Here is a 17,335-nt window from a genome sequence, read left to right on the forward strand (position 1 = left end):
CCATCGGGTTACAACTAGTGGGCCCGTTTATTAGCGAGTCCATTTCACGACAAAGTGCGCAAGTTGTGTAATCTGAAAGACTGCCGTCATTTATATCCGCAATGTCTGGGTTGATATCACATAGTATTATAATGTTCCTTTTTTCAGCATTGAGTGAAGTAAGGATGCGGTCAATTTAGCTAAAGCAGTCAAAGTAAGACGAGGAAGTTGAGCGATAAATAGAGGCAACGGCAGTGTTTTAAAGAGAAGTTTTTTACCGCTACCGCCCAAGGGTTTTGTAGCGACCGTTTGTGTCAACAGAAAACTCCTGCGAACAAATAAAACAAGTTACTGTAACCACCGGAAATCGAACCTGGCACGAATAGAGAAACTATGTGAGAGCCGATTGTCTTACCGATTGAGCTACGAGACCATGTGGAGACGAGAGAGATAAACGGTGCACTCACTGCGCACACCTGCGGGTTTACCCCCTGCGTTCTCGCTGAATGCCACGTGATAGCGTCACACTACCTCTCGCGCCGCTGTGCGCTCTGTACACGGCCAGTGCAGCGGGTGTGTGCGCGCCTCTGCGCATGTGGATTTCGTAAAAATTAAAAGACGCTCACACCAACGCATCATATCTCACTTCTCCTGCGTCTCTGCTGCTCATCTCGTCCCCTCCGTCGGCGGCGGCAGCGGCAGAGAAGTGGGGTCCTCTAACAACGGGTTGAGCTTCCTTTCATTTTATAAAAGAACTCCCCACTCATGTGCTTCACCAATACAGCTCAACCAACCACCATTCATGGAGCGTGCATTAATTTAACCTTAGCACAAAATATCTCTGGAGTAATAAAGAGCGTGTTTAAGTGCATTTCACTTGTATCTGGTTCCACTCCTTGTAGAGCCCCGTGTGTGAATGCAAGTGACGTCGCATGGGTAATCGTTGTGGGTGTCGTTTATAGCTTCGCTTTACAACCACATTTACAGTGTGGATTGTCGCGCGTTTTTTAAATTGTCGGAAGAAAGCATGTGCAAAGCACAAGACAGATAGACTCGCACTTTAGAGTAGCAATAGAAATGTCAGTGCGGCGCAAGTAAGATATTGTGTTGGAAATAAATATTGCAGCACCACCATGACGGGCCGCGGGGCGGTGGTGGTAGTCAGCGCAGTATCCAGGTAAATTAGATAGGTTGTCATCAGCTGGAGATGGCCACATTTCAGACAGGCAGAACAGGGAAAATGTACGATTTACAAGTGTGAGGAAATTGGCTAGGTCGTCATAATGCTTAGACAAGCTGCGGATGTCAAAGTGAATAACCGAATTGTACGAGGAACCCGATTGATTAAGAAGGTGCTTTAATTGACCAGTAGTATATCGCATAAGGCATTGCTTAGATGAACCATGAATCGACTACGAGAACACGGAAAGGTCACTGGCTCCGGAGATTCTATAGACGGCTGTCTCGGCTCTTTCTCGCTTTTATCCTACAGTTGTCTACACAGAGAAATTGCCATTGGTTCTTGTTTTTCAGTGCTAGGGCTTGTGCTGGTTTTCCGGAGTCAAATGACCGTTGATGAAGTCTGATTAGCCGTTTCGGAAAGTGCGCTGTGCTCTGAATCCAATGGCGTGAGGCGTGACTTTTTTGCATTCGGGGCGAAATCTGCTTTCTTTGTGGGCGAGCAAAAACGCGCAACGATGTTCTGCCCAAGCTTCCCCGGGACGCGGTTATGACGTCAATGTCCATGCTCTCGGCGGGACAACCTATCTTCTCGCCATTTGGACGATGAGCTGGGTTTTTTTAGAGATTCTCTGAGATTTTATTTCCCTGAGATGTGTTATTTATTTATTTATTTATTTATTTATTTATTCATTTATTTATTTATTTATTTGTGTGTTTGTTTGTTTATTTATTTATGTGTGTGTTTGTTTGTTTGTTCATCTATTTATTTATATAGAGATTCTCTGAGGTTCGGTTGGGAGAACAAAAAATAACATCATGGTCGCAATTAAAAAACCAGGTGGAACTGAAGAATGTAGTTTGTAATCGCTTTATTTTCGAAAGGATTTTAAGAAACACATTTGAAAATAAGATTGCGAAAATAACTTCGTCATGTAACTGGCAACTGGACCAGTAGACCACCTTTCCATGAGCTCGTTGCTTTACAATCAAGCTTCCAAGAGATCTCGCTTACTCGGTTTTGTAGATGCAAGGTAAGCAGGTACATAATTGAGGTTCACCAGAGTTGTAAGCCGGCGAACAATATTGCGAAAGGCTGTATGGCTTTGCGACGGGGTACAAGGCTTGCCAGTAGACAAAAGTTACCTATCCTTGTGTTTTGAAAACAAAAAGGCACCTAAGATTTGGCTGCCTTGCGATATGGTCACTGCATCTGTCTTAAATTCGGATTTTCGACTCCACCTAGAATCGGATTTGTGACTCTATGAGTGATCTGCTCTTTCCTGTTGTTCAGCGGTGGACTTCTGCAATTGCGCATTCTTCTCGCGTGCTTCTTTCTCTTTCAGGGCAGCAAAGTCAATTTCGAAAGGCCACCTCAATTCGCCACTGTCCCCGGAGCCACGATTCCTTCCGGCGTATCGCCTTCCCACACCACGTGTCACCCTTGAACTGTAACGCGTTGGCTGGTCATCTCCTTGCGGAGAGGTGGACCAAGACGGAAATTCTTCTGTACTGCTCAGTTCTTGATGGTGACGCGCCGGTCGTGGTGACGTTAGTAGATCCCTGTGTGTGTTTATGTTGAATGATATTTCGTCTTGTCTGTTAAAAAGGGAGGTAGGCTGGGGCTCGAAGGACGTGAAAGCAGGGGGCTTGGCCCAAGCACCATGTCGGTACTCTTTGGCGTGGTCGACTGTCGTCGTCTGTTCCACTTGCGGTATTAGGTTACGGGCAACGAAATCGGACGGAAGGGCTTCGCCATCCAGAGAAGGAAATCCCGGGGGTGGACCTGACCTACCAGAGCCAGGCACGTTGAAGTAGCTACTGACGATGGCATGACCTGTAGGCAGCGGAGGCACGTACGTTTTCAGATGTGCTGCCACACCCTGCGCGTGATATCCTCTGGTGGTCGTCACCGGCTGCCTGAACGCTAGAGCCGTGAAAACTGGAGCCGCCACGTGAGTTGCGATGGCAGCTGGTCTGGCGTGCACCCCGACGGGAGCCCGCCAGCCACCGTAGATGATAGGGCTTGCGACGGTTCTGTGCGCCGTTAAGATTGCCGGTGGTGGGTGGACGTAGCGCACGAGTGGCGCGCCGTGGGTTACGATGCGCTGGTGAGCGTAATGATGCCCGGGAGGGAGGACCTGTGTGTGCACATAAGCGCCACCATGAAGCCAAGGAGGTAGGGCCACCGGCTGGAATTTTACGATGGGGGCCGGGAAGATGGACTGATGGCTGCGGCCGGCTTGAGTGAGCAGCAACGTCAGCAGCAATAGGGGCTCCTAGAAAGGAAAGCACTACTGAGTGAACGACATTTGGGTCCTTAAATAATAGGTTAGTTGACCTTGTTCAGACACCGCGATAACATCAGGACGTTATTAACGTTTCGGTGTTTATGCAAGACTACAGCACAAAATGAACTGAAGTAGTACAACAATGCAAATAAAATTTCACCGGTAATGTTCTTCCGACTGACCGACGACATTTAGGCAAACAGAACGAAAATTTACGTCAGAGACTTTTGTAAGGAAGCTCATTCATTTCTGCTGCAATAGGAACGATTTCCATCGATTCAACGATTTTAAGGGTCACGCTAGTGCCACTCCTTGTGGAGCTGTATCTTGCCAAGCAGCGGACTTCACGAATATATCTTCTTTTCATCTCTCTACGAGGCCTGTGACCACTCTCCTCTGAATACATGTATGCGTTTAGACACCCCGCCCCACACTAATGCGGGCGTGCAGCGCTACTAGTGACTGAAAGGAGAGGGAAGATGAGTGGACACTGAGAGCTAGCACCGGCGTCGTAACTGGATTCGCCTGCAGAATGGGCAGTCATCATGTAGTTCGCGTATCTATATTGTCTTTAGCGACACAAAATTGACTGATTTATTACAGCTTACCAAACTTGCACTACATGTAGTGAGTGGGGGTAGATGATTTGGATGCCACTGCGGAGGTTCGCCTAGGCGGCAAATATACTGAACACTTTTTATAGTTATTCAGGAGTTTTACTAGAATCTTTGCGTGATCATAGCAGTGTAATTGAAATCAAGAGTATGACGGAAACCCATGTGGTCGGGATGCATTTTGAAGAAAGACCAGGAGGTTGACCCCAAGTTATTTCGAGTTTACAAGAAATTAACGGTTCGGCTTCCCCACGGAAGCCTTGTTCACAACAAAATCTTGAAGGGAAATAATCGCCTTAAGTACGTTTCACAACGCTGCGCAGGAAACTTGCGTAGATTGACGGCAGATTTCCGGCGTTACTATTCAGCGTGTGTTCCGTCGTCTGTATGTGAAGTGATTCCAGCAGCATGCGTGAGGTAGCATTGATTTGTTTTCCGGGGACACGTGCAGCTGACCAGTAGATTGTGTGCGATGTGGTAGCGCTGTGCTCGGCAAGGGTGCTTGTCGAGACGTGGTTCTTGTATACATAATCTAGATGTTGCTGCAGGCGCTTTGTAAAGTTTCCAGACTCGCCAATATACACGTAATGGCAATCTGCACAAGGAATGACGTAAACAACTCCTGGATACCTCTCTGTCTGCAGTTTGTCCTTCACGTTCAGAAGTTCATGCCTTAGTTTGCGAGACGGCACTTCCGCAGTTTGCACGTTGTATGAGCGGAGCAGGTGTGACAAAGCCGAGCTGATGCCGTGTGCACGTACGGATTTGCCGCGCGCTTCTGAAGTCCGACGTCGGCAGGCTGTGCAGGCCGAGGGCGCTGTGCAGGCCGAGGGAAGCACCCTTCATCAACTCTGTTCAGCGGCAGTGCCCTCGGCCTGCGCATCCTGCCGACGTCGGACTTCAGAAGCGCGCGGCAAATCCGTACGTGCACACGGCATCAGCTCGGCTTTGTCACACCTGCTCCGCTCATACAACGTGCAAACTGCGGAAGTGCCGTCTCGCAAACTAAGGCATGAACTTGTGAACGTGAAGGACAAACTACAGACAGAGAGGTATCCAGGAGTTGTCTACGTCATTCCTTGTGCAGATTGCCATTACGTGTATATTGGCGAGTCTGGAAACTTCGCGAAGCGCGTGAAGCAACATCGAGATTATGTAAATAAGAACCACGTGTCGACAAGCACCCTTCCCGAGCACTGCGATACCACATCGCACACAATCAACTGGTCAGCTGCACGTGTCCTCGCAAAAGAAATCAATGCTACCTCACGCCTGCTACCGGAATCACTTCACATACAGACGACGGAACACACGCTGAATAGTAACGCCGGAAATCTGCCGTCAATCTACGCAAGTTTCCTGCGCAGCGTTGTGAAACGTACTTAAGGCGATTATTTCCCTTCAAGGTTTTATTGTGACCAAGGCTTCCGTGTGGAAGCCGAACCGTTAATTTCTTTTAAACTAGAAATAACTTGTGGTCGGCGTCCTGGCCTTTCTTATTCATATCAGTGTAATCTATCCCCTCTTATTTCATAACTGTTCTGATATTCAAAAAGAAAAGATCAACGTCGGATCGGTCACTTCTTTTTTAATTGTATCAAATTGCTTCTTAGCAACATCGGGAAATCTGTCGAGGGATTTCAACATAGCGCGCCTACAAAGGGATACTGAAGAGGTTTGTAAACATTGCGGGATTACTACCGAAAATTGTAGCCTGGCGTCTCTAGGCCATGTTTCGACCACGCGACTTTATTCAGTGGAAAAGTGAATGCGAAAAATGTTGTCCTCCTCTCTAAATCCTTCTTGTGACTTTCCTATGACGTTTCGTACGAGGTCAAAACGAATAGGCTTGCCTTGACTGCGCTACTGCACTACTCGCCGACACTCCGACAGAATCAGTCGGCCCAGCGTTTAGTCGGCCGGCCGCCGTTGGGTCGCTGTAATTCGTTCGCTCAGCTGAAACTAAGTCACGGCGCAGTTGTCCCTGGAAGAACGCGCCTTTAGTTTGTTGGTTTGTACACTGTATCAAGATTTCAGTCCAAGTAGCTCCACACAAGCGCACATGCGACGCTGCGCTGATTGGTACGCTGGTAGAAAAAGGGAGGGACATAGCCCGGATCATGAGATGCTTCGCATCTTAAATCTAAGGTTAATTGAAGCTGGGAGAAGAGTAAGCAAAGTTAGTATAGGTACTAAGGAATTAAAATCAACCTGAAATGTATTGTACCGCGTAAAACTAAAGTGCGGAGTTAAATTTCGCCTCTCCATCTTCTTGGCGAACTGATGGAGGCGAAATAGGGATGTTCTTTTGATGCGCGAGCCGAGAGGACAATCTCGACTCGCTCCGATGACCGACGACCGATGCTTGGAGCAGGTGAGGGACGAGGACTGCCTTCCTTGCTAGATATTAGGTTTATTTACATTGTTTACAAAACTCCAACTTTACATCACGTCAGAGTGACGGTTACATTGTCACTCTGACAGCAGCAGCCTGTTCGGCCGAGATCTATACTAAACTAGATCCCCTCTCGACCGACCCCCGACAAAACCCAACACTCCGGTTTTGAGAGCAAAAACCCCGCCTCCAAAAAGGGGGCGTTCAAGAAAGAGAGAAAAACCTTTCAACACAATTATTACAAACCATTGATTGGCCACAGCAACCAGCCAATCACACACATGTCCCCACCTGCGGTCACGTGACCCAACCCTCTCTCTTATGCACTCGTAGTGCGTTTCCCACGCACGCTGTTGCACCCGACCAGCAAATACAGGACATCTGCGGCCTAAAGTCACCGACCGCGCGGAGTGGACGCACCATTACGTTCAGCGGGCGGCCTCTGCTCAAAGGCCAAGCGGAAGGCTTACAGCGGTCTTTGCGAGGTTAACATCCCCCCGCGTCTGCCCTGCCCCCTCGTCTGCGCGCGCGTCGGGACAATGCGGGAGTCGCCGCTAATCCCCTCCCAGACTAAGGACACCGCCGCCTGCCGTCTGTCCCCCGGGAAGAAGCGCATCAGGCCCAAGCGATCGTCTTCAAGGCGAACGACCCGTCAATGACCAGCGCCTCCGCCGACGTCGCAGATTCCTCCAAACTTACACCGCGCGACCTTTCGACACTAAGAGGCACGATCATTTAGCTTGCCGTGAGCTCGTCATGACGAATGACCCAGCCACCTCCGACGCGACAGAGGTTCTCAGGCTAAGCACCCCCGTCCTTTGACACACAAAAGGAGGGGAACAACACACGCTCTCCGCGGCTCCGAACTTGGCGTCCGTTCGGCTACATGAAAGGGACACTGAATAGCCGCAACCAGCGTACGCGACGCCGAACATGAGCCACCGGCGGCTTTCCTTAATTAAATGAGGAGCCCGAACATAACACCTCCGCACTAAGAATGTTGTCCGTACACTAGCTGTACGTACAACATTAACTCTCACTGCACGTTATGTCTTACGGCAAAGTCAGAACTAAAAAAAACACACTCAAGCCGTTACGCAAGTACAATACAACGCGGGTACAATACAGTACAACAAAAAAAATTAACCCGCTACACACCTACCCAAACAGCACAACGCGCCGGCCAACTGCACCAAAAACGGATACAACACGGCATACTCATTGCCTTTGCCTAGCCATGGCTTGCGCAACATCAAACAATAAACGAAGACGCTCAACTACAGGTCCCGTGGCCCGTGAGAACAAACTCGTGGCACCCTCTACCATTAAAGGCAACCAACCCCACGAAGGGTATAAATGTTACAACTAGACAACTGGATGAATGACACCATCCATCCTTAACCGTTCAGCGCATGTAGGAACATTCTTTCACTCTAATGAAAGAAAAAAAACAACACCCGACCAAAACCCAAACGCTCAAAATGAGGCTACTCCTGTACCAATAACAAAACGTTTAAAGAAAGTTCAGCGTTTCTTCACGCACTCGCGGACGCCGGTTCTTTCGGAATGCGACACAGATTGTTCGTCCCGGTTGCGATTCACTCGCTGTCCACATGCGATGTACTGAAAGTTCACTTTTCAGTACTTCAGACACTAGTTCGCACACAAGCGCCACAAGTGGGCCCTACCTGCACATTCCATGGCCCACCATGACCATATGCCAACGAGCGCAAATAAAGGAAGGCACTCGCCATTGTACCCAGAGGTAAACTCCCTGTGCTGTAACAGCGGCTCTACTCCTCAGGAAGACCGCGTCAAGACCGCCAGGCTGCGCTTCTCGCAAATCACACGACTTACGACAGCTGAACGCAACCAACACATGCACAAACAAAAAAAAACTAACAACAACGGGAAGAACTACAATACAGGTAAAACTAACAATAACGCTCGTCTGGGCGAACCCTACACAAAAAAAAAAAACAGAAAAAAACGCAAAACGCTAACAACTAAGTGTGCGGCAAACAACGCTGAACCGTCCCTGTCTCGCACTGCATACTATTCAGCGCGTACACCTCCTTCCACGGTGGCACACACCGACCGTCGCACGGAAGCTGATTCCGTTTTGTGCGCCACCAGCTGATTCTACACGAACCCTGGTTTGGCTCGCGGTGTCCTCTGCTCCCGGGAGAAAAGGAACACCCTACTCGGCGGTAGCGCGTACGACGATGTCGCACCTGCGCCGCCACACCTGCCCCCGCGTCCCGCGTTCTCGGGCCCGTCGGAATCGGCCTACGCGCAAGACGCCGCGGGCCGCTCGCACATTCCTGCTTTGCGCACGGAAGCTCAACGATTAGGCGCGCCGTTCCGCTGCCCTTGCAAGACCCCTGCGCTTCCTCTGCTTCCTCCGAGATGAGAATGCTTTCTGCAGCTTCGCTCAATCTCTGCGTTAGCTCATCCACGCGGGGCTCCTCGCGGTCGGCAGCGGAATCTATGTCGGCGCATGGGGCGGTGCTACTCTCGACATTTTCCTGCGTGGACACAGCAACACTGCCCGCCGCAACAGACGGAATTGCTGCGGCTAAGACATCTGTCTTACGAGATTCCACAATCTCCTCCGTAGCAGTGGGAACGCTACCGTGTTGCCCAACAACTGGGGTGGCTTCGGCAACCTCCACTACATTCCCACTCTCCTTACCCCGTGGCGCTCGAAGCGCCCACGAGGGAACAAACACGGTGAAAACATTGGCGTCCTCTTCGAGGCCACCAATCTTGCGAAGCTTCGCTTTTTCATAGGCGATCTCCGCTCGCCCTTGGGCTAATTGAGCGCTAAGCTCTTCAGCTGCCCATGCGGACGGGCTACCCGCGCCCCGGCTACCCGCTAGCCTTGCTTTTTCTAAAGCGTGCTGGGCATTTTTGAGAGCTATCTCCGCTCTCAACTCCTCAATCTCGAGCACAATGGCACTAACCTTTCGGTCGGTGCCACGACATCCCATTAGCATAGTGGCCATGGTGAACCCGGAGAAAGTAAGTCAGGGCCCACCTGTGCCCGCTCCGGGTTCGGCCGGGTCGCAGTGTCGCTGGTGCAGCAGCTCGTGGACCCGATGCGCCGCTCTCGCCGCTGGGATGGGGCCGTGCTCTCTGGGCCAGAGCCCCCGAGGCCTCCCGCTGAGGTGTCGCCCCGTTGAACCGCGGCTTACGCCGCCCTGGGCCGAAGCCCCCGAGGCCTCCCGCTGAGGTGTCGCCCCGTTGAACCGCGGCTTACGCCGCCCTGGGCCGAAGCCCCCGAGGCCTCCCGCTGAGGTGTCGCCCCGTTGAACCGCGGCTTACGCCGCCCTGGGCCAGAGCCCACGAGGCCTCCCGCTGAGGTGTCGCCCCGTTGAACCGCGGCTTACGCCGCCCTGGGCCGAAGCCCCCGAGGCCTCCCACTGAGGTGTCGCCCCGTTGCCGTTGAATCGCGGCTGCTGCCGCACTGAGCCGGAACTCACGAGGCCTCCCGCTGAGGTGTCGCCCCGTCGATGCTTGGAGTGTGGCTCGTCGTTAGTCGGAGCCGAACCTTGCGTTGAAGTAGTCTCTCCGCAATTCCCCACCAGCTCCAGCCCATGGTCGTGGTCATCCTGTCGACTGCGCCAGTTAAATTTCGCCTCTCCATCTTCTTGGCGAACTGATGGAGGCGAAATAGGGATGTTCTTTTGATGCGCGAGCCGAGAGGACAATCTCGACTCGCTCCGATGACCGACGACCGATGCTTGGAGCAGGTGAGGGACGAGGACTGCCTTCCTTGCTAGATATTAGGTTTATTTACATTGTTTACAAAACTCCAACTTTACATCACGTCAGAGTGACGGTTACATTGTCACTCTGACAGCAGCAGCCTGTTCGGCCGAGATCTATACTAAACTAGATCCCCTCTCGACCGACCCCCGACAAAACCCAACACTCCGGTTTTGAGAGCAAAAACCCCGCCTCCAAAAAGGGGGCGTTCAAGAAAGAGAGAAAAACCTTTCAACACAATTATTACAAACCATTGATTGGCCACAGCAACCAGCCAATCACACACATGTCCCCACCTGCGGTCACGTGACCCAACCCTCTCTCTTATGCACTCGTAGTGCGTTTCCCACGCACGCTGTTGCACCCGACCAGCAAATACAGGACATCTGCGGCCTAAAGTCACCGACCGCGCGGAGTGGACGCACCATTACGTTCAGCGGGCGGCCTCTGCTCAAAGGCCAAGCGGAAGGCTTACAGCGGTCTTTGCGAGGTTAACATCCCCCCGCGTCTGCCCTGCCCCCTCGTCTGCGCGCGCGTCGGGACAATGCGGGAGTCGCCGCTAATCCCCTCCCAGACTAAGGACACCGCCGCCTGCCGTCTGTCCCCCGGGAAGAAGCGCATCAGGCCCAAGCGATCGTCTTCAAGGCGAACGACCCGTCAATGACCAGCGCCTCCGCCGACGTCGCAGATTCCTCCAAACTTACACCGCGCGACCTTTCGACACTAAGAGGCACGATCATTTAGCTTGCCGTGAGCTCGTCATGACGAATGACCCAGCCACCTCCGACGCGACAGAGGTTCTCAGGCTAAGCACCCCCGTCCTTTGACACACAAAAGGAGGGGAACAACACACGCTCTCCGCGGCTCCGAACTTGGCGTCCGTTCGGCTACATGAAAGGGACACTGAATAGCCGCAACCAGCGTACGCGACGCCGAACATGAGCCACCGGCGGCTTTCCTTAATTAAATGAGGAGCCCGAACATAACAACGGTTACATTGTCACTCTGACAGCAGCAGCCTGTTCGGCCGAGATCTATACTAAACTAGATCCCCTCTCGACCGACCCCCGACAAAACCCAACACTCCGGTTTTGAGAGCAAAAACCCCGCCTCCAAAAAGGGGGCGTTCAAGAAAGAGAGAAAAACCTTTCAACACAATTATTACAAACCATTGATTGGCCACAGCAACCAGCCAATCACACACATGTCCCCACCTGCGGTCACGTGACCCAACCCTCTCTCTAGCAAAGTTAGTATAGGTACTAAGGAATTAAAATCAACCTGAAATGTATTGTACCGCGTAAAACTAAAGTGCGGGAATTACATTAGCGTTTGGTGAACTAGCACAGTGGTCAGCACCACGACCACACATCTGGTAATGCTTTCCACTTAAGGAATGCAGTCGGCAGAGATCACATATTGTTGGAAATTTGGGGGACGCTTACTGCACGAGCGCTATTCAAGAAATAGTCATCTAAGGTGCTGGGAATGCTGAAACTAAATAAAAACGTAAACTGGCTATACCTTATATACTCTATATTTCCACCCCTGGCATCGCTAGCTTGCAGCCCAGTGTACTGGAGCACAAGTATGTTGTTTTGTATTTCATAGTTTGAATCCCCGATAGCGAGTTTTTCCTAAAGTAGATTTATTTGGTTTTTTTTTTTTTTTTTTGGGGGGGGGGGGGGGGCGACAATGTTTTTTTTACTGAATTCACCATTTCTGCACTGTTAACGTACACTGCTCTACGAGCGAGTTCGCATAGCGCGTACAGACTGACACTGACGCGCTTGCGAGTCCGGGTTGGAGGGGTGTTGCCATATGAACCGACGGCTTGCGGGCGCACTTGGAACTCAGCCGAGCCTTTGTCTTATGCGGACACGCTTTCTACGAGACAGGCATGAGCCAGGCAAGCTACAAAAATGGGGGGGGGGGTTCGTTTCCCGGCCGCGGAGGCCGCTTTTCTGATGGAGGCGAAAAGCAAAAACGCCCGTGTGTACGAGATTTCGGCGCACGATAAAGATCCCCAGGTGGTCAAAATTAATCCGGAGCCCTCCACTACGGCGCGCCTCATCGCCTGCGTTGCGTCGGCGCGTTAAACCCCACAATCAATCAAATCAATACAAAAATGTGGGGGGAAAAGCGCATCGCATTCGAGCGTCTGTGGTGACAAGGATGGCGTTCATCAACTTGGTACACCTCGGCTAGGGATTTTTGCGATACCAAGCCGTCCCGATAGATTTCACAACCGACAACATGGCAGAAGCGTGGTATGCCGATTACAGAGGTATCGAGAATGACCAGCTATTGATAACATCACATGCCAAGCATGTTGTTTCAAAGAGCCGAAACCGAAACTTGCTTGAATTCTTGGACATCGTCCAGTCACGTGAAACCTTGTATGTACGTCACTGCTTTAGTTGGTGCGGCCGTCGCAGACCGCGCGTGGGAGTTTAAAGTGCAGAGCACTTTATCGGATCGCCTTGTCGTTGCAGCTCGCTAGCGTCCGATGCGACTGCCGGAATCAGGCGGTGCAGCGAGATAACGGACCCAAGTAGAGCATTATGTACCGTTGTCAGGGGGTCGCGCTGAGGTTTCGAAAACCACGCGGTTTAAATAGTCATAACCGCTCGAACGTCCCGGGCCGCTGGCCTTGTCAGACATCTCCCCGTTATTTAGCGCAAAGAAAACTGCAGGTACATTTTAGGCAAAATTTGTGTATATCACCTGTGCCCCTACCCCCCCCCCCCCCCCCCCCGGTTAATTAAGTTATGAACACTTGTTGGGTTGGTTTTTAGGATAGTAAGCGAAAATGCGGCCTCTCAAGAAAAACATGGCGCGTTCGAAATGATGCAGAAAGGCTCCAGCCGGGCAAGAAAAAAATGGCGTGTTCTAAATGCCGCAGAAATCTCCAGCTGCACAAGAAAAAAAATGAAGCGTTCGAAATGACGCAGAAACGCGCCATCCACGCAAGAAAAAAATTACTCTTTCGTTATGACGCAAAACAGCTCCATCATATGAAATTAAATCGAGCCCAAAAAGAACAGAACTCCCGCAGGCGCACTTTCAAGCAGCCGCGCGGGAGCACTGCGAAGGCGGGAAATTTGAATTGCATATCCATCAAGAGAGGAGTGAGACAGGGCTGCGAAGAGCATGCCCTTACAAAAAATTTTATCGCCTTGGTTTTGAAAGTTTATTGCGTTTTGTCGAAAGAACTTAATGATTTCTTTTTAAGTTTCTATTGACTCTGCCTATAGAGTTTCAAAAGGTATTTGGCCACCGCGAACCTATTGAAATGGGAAGAAGAGGTTCAATAGACTTTTTCTATCGAGTACTTATTGAAACTTGATAGACTAGATCTATTAAGTTTCTATTAAAGTTCCCTACAGAGTTTAAAATGAATATGCATAAAACTTTTTTATTGAGTTTCAAAAGACTTTTTCTATCGAGTACTTATTGAAACTTCGAAAAAAAAGGTTCCTGCGTTTTTGCAGCCGCCCCTTTCCATAGGGGCGATTTCCAGGCGTGGATTCCCCTTTCAAGGGTCCGCACTCGACCACGGACTCCTGTACCCATTAACACTCGACCACGGACTCCTGTACCCATTAAAGAAACCGGTGGGTGCCCGGCGGTACCAGGATTCGAACCCAGTACCTCCCGCATACGAGGCGAGTGCTGTACCTCTGAGCCATCGCTGCGGATAGAAGTTCCTGCGTTTTTGCAGCCGCCCCTTTCCATAGGAGCGATTTGTCGTGCAAGCCAGGTGAACTTCCCAAGCGTTGTAGTCCCACACAAGGGCCGAGCGCCAGGCCGGGGAGTCGCTTGTACCTATTTTACCGGTAGGTGCCCGACGCCACCAAGGCACACGAATGCACATGGTGCCTTCAACAGCCACGGTGGACGCTCAACTCGCAACCGCCTGTGGCAGGACGTGCCGCCAGACTCTTTCACCCCCGGCAATGGCGCAACGCGGCATGATGGCCGGGGGCCCCGCCAGATGGACAAGGGTCAGGGGCCCCTCGATAGGGTAAAGGCAGCTTTCCAGGCGTGGATTCCCCTCTCAAGGGTCCGCACTCGACCAGGGACGCCTGTACCCATTAAAGAAACCGGTGGGTGCCCGGCGGTACCAGGATTCGAACCCAGTACCTCCCGCATACGGTGCGAGTGCTGTACCTCTGAGCCGTCGCTACGGCCTCGAAATATAATTTCGAGACCGCAGCGAAATATTTTTATATAAATATAATTTGAATATAAATATAATTTATATAAATATAATTCGAAAAATCATTTGTAAATTCATGTAATTAAGCCTTATTTACCTGATTTAAGTTTTAATTGGAACACATTAGAGTTCACTTTTTGTTCATGATGTCTGTCTTCAATTGGTTTTGAAAGCCTGTATGTACAGCGTTCATTTTTTCTCACTTTGCAAGATTTGACCATGCCATACATGTGAGAAAAACTGCCTGGCGAAACAAGACCACTGACAACAACAGCGCCGGAGAGTGCTTCCCATTCCGGAACGGGGTAGCTAGATCTGATGTGATGGTGGACTACAGCGCACTTCCCTATCATGTTAAACCAACAATCATAGTTACTTTAGTGCATTTCAGATCTGACATCACCCGTATGTGCAAAACCAGCAGGGAATTAATATCTTTCGCCTTTTTTGCTAGTGCTGTGGCAATCCGCAGGCTCTCGCGGCGGGGCAATTAAAATTGATTTTCGACATGCATCTCCGGCCCCGCTCTATATAGCTGCCAAAATTGCTGGGAGGGACCTCCACAAACTATTGAAGCCAATTATATCATTTTTTTAAGATTCCAAATTTGGTGATCGCGGTATATGCATCCTTTAACCTGCATATGTAACGGACATTTTCATTCTCCGTGCACCGCCTCCATTGAAAAAACTTGGATGAAAAACTTCAAAGTGAACCAACAGAAACTTTCTTGAGTTATCACGTTAAAACTTCAATAGAATTTCTAGTGAGCTTATATTGAGTTAGTTGCTATAGTGAAGACCCTACAAAAATTCAAAACAGCTTTCATAGAGTAGACTCCACAGAACTGCTATTGAACGAGTTCAGTAAAATGTGTATAGAATCTTTATCGAGCCTGAGTAGATTGAGTTTTTATAGGGAGGTCTCTTTAGAAATTCTATAGAGATCTTACAGAGATGAAGAGAGTGAGTTTTTATGGGGAGGTCTCTTTTGAAATTTTATAGAGATCTTATAGAGATGGGGAGAGCGAGTTTTTATAGGGAGGTCTTTTTTCAAATTCTATAGAGATCTTATAGAGATGAGGAGAGTGAGTTTTTATGGGGAGGTCTTTTCTGAAATTCTATAGAGATCTTATAGAGATGGGGAGAGTGAGTTTTTATAGGGAGGTCTTTTTTTAAATTCTTTAGAGATCTTACAGAGATGACTCGTTAGGTCATGGGTCTTCTATGAGTTTCTAATGAGTTCCTTTAGACTCTATAAGAACTCTATAAAAGTTTAATAGGATCGCAACATTCATTTTTGTAAGGGTGATGGGTGGTAGAAGTGAGCGGATAACGGCGCCACCACACATTATGACGAATCACGGCTCTGCACTTCCGACAGATTTTACATTGAGCGCAACGGGTCGAAAAACAGGTCCATTGTTTTATTCTTTCTGGCTTTATAAAATAAAAAAAATCGCCTTATCGACCGGATAAACGATGAAAAATGTGCTTATTTGAGCCAGTCTACACAGTGCAAGCAAGAACACGAGCTTGACAAATTCACCTCAGTGACCCATAATTGTCGCCTTTTAGCTGCAAGACGTCTTTCCAATAGATAATAGGTCACAGAACAAAAGGTAAATAGAATGGCATATAACGAAGTCTAGGCGGCGCGAAATTCGAATGCGTGTTTTATGCGCCGAAGAAGAACATAGGCTTTCTTGCGCACAGTATAGTAGAGGGGCCCAGGGTAAATTCAGGTCCCCGGTGTATGTTCTTAGTAGGCTGACACCTTGAAAACACGACGTTTCGTTTTCCCTTGCGCAGTGTTGATAATCTTGTTGAAGTTAGTCGACGAGCGTACCTACCCTTGCAAGGTGTGCCGGCACTTGCCCCGCCCTATCAGCCCTTTCAACAACTTCCCGCGGCCAATCCCCAAGGTACAAATACGCGTCTGACCTTCAAAAGCTACAGGACTAAGCACAGAATGTATCTCCTAGTCAACTAGAATGCACGTTAGAAAATATGATGTCTTTCAAAGAAACATGTGGGGTACCGCTCTTTTAATTTTCTGTAAACAGAACTGACCATCCCATGGCATGCTCCGGGCAGGCCATAACAAAATGTCCTATACGTCGCCTGGCACACCATACGTTGTACACAGGATGTCAGGATGGATGAGATTAGTTCTCGTCTCGCGCTTCGTCTCGCGCTTCGTCTCGTCCTGTGTGCTATTTCTTTGTTCTGTTTTAAAACAGCGTGGTTCAAGAAGAGATTAGTCTTAGCTCATGCAGCCACGCCGCTGTTCGAGCCTAATTTGTCCCGATATACAAAAAAGCGAATATACAGCCGGAAATCTGGCACGCTTTCTTTTGGCAAGCAACTGGACGGGTGATGCACCGCAAAAACAACAGTACGGTTGCCGAAGGCCTGGCTTTTTGAGCCGCTTCTGAAATCGAAAATTAATTTCAAATCTTATAGCACTGCAACCACTATCTGCGTAGGAAAACTTAGCTAGGCATTGCTAAAAAGTATCTTGTGGACTCACCAAAAGCAAAGCCATTTCCAATTCGCAACTCCTTCAGAGCTCCCGAATCCCGCCGACTGCTGCAAGTTTGCGCAGTTCTCGCTTTTATACAAAATCGCACGCTCTGATACGCTCACGTATGTGCAAACGACGTCGTTAGGATGCGCGCCCCAAATTTGTCTAATTTCGCGTCCCCCCTTAACTCTGAGTGTGTATTCAGCTCTGTTTATTTTTTTCTTGTTTTTATTAGCTGCCCAAGGCTCAATGTTTTCTCTAGGCGAAGACAGTTTCTGGAAGCATCCGAGGGTGCCTGTCATTCTTCGCGACCAAGTAATGATACTCCACAGAAGTCGTCTTCTTCGTTTTCTCCCGC

The 17,335-nt window shown here is 49.7% G+C and overlaps 1 protein-coding gene across 1 annotated transcript; it reads right to left on the reverse strand.

Moving 5' to 3' along the window:
• Positions 1–2,079: 2,079 nt before the first annotated feature.
• On the reverse strand, positions 2,080–17,033 carry LOC144165311 (uncharacterized). The gene is made up of 2 exons (XM_077695433.1): positions 16,984–17,033; positions 2,080–3,437 (listed from the first exon to the last, which is right to left on the reverse strand). Exons 1-2 carry the CDS (start codon positions 16,996–16,998, stop codon positions 2,421–2,423), a joined length of 1,032 nt encoding a protein of 343 aa, XP_077551559.1. The 5' UTR covers positions 16,999–17,033; the 3' UTR covers positions 2,080–2,420.
• Between the last annotated feature and the right edge of the window lie 302 nt (positions 17,034–17,335).

This window comes from Haemaphysalis longicornis, unplaced genomic scaffold (genome assembly GCF_048455015.1).
Source record: "Haemaphysalis longicornis isolate Haplotype H1 unplaced genomic scaffold, Haemaphysalis longicornis Haplotype H1 scaffold_1, whole genome shotgun sequence".
In the NCBI taxonomy this organism is placed as follows: domain Eukaryota; kingdom Metazoa; phylum Arthropoda; class Arachnida; order Ixodida; family Ixodidae; genus Haemaphysalis; species Haemaphysalis longicornis.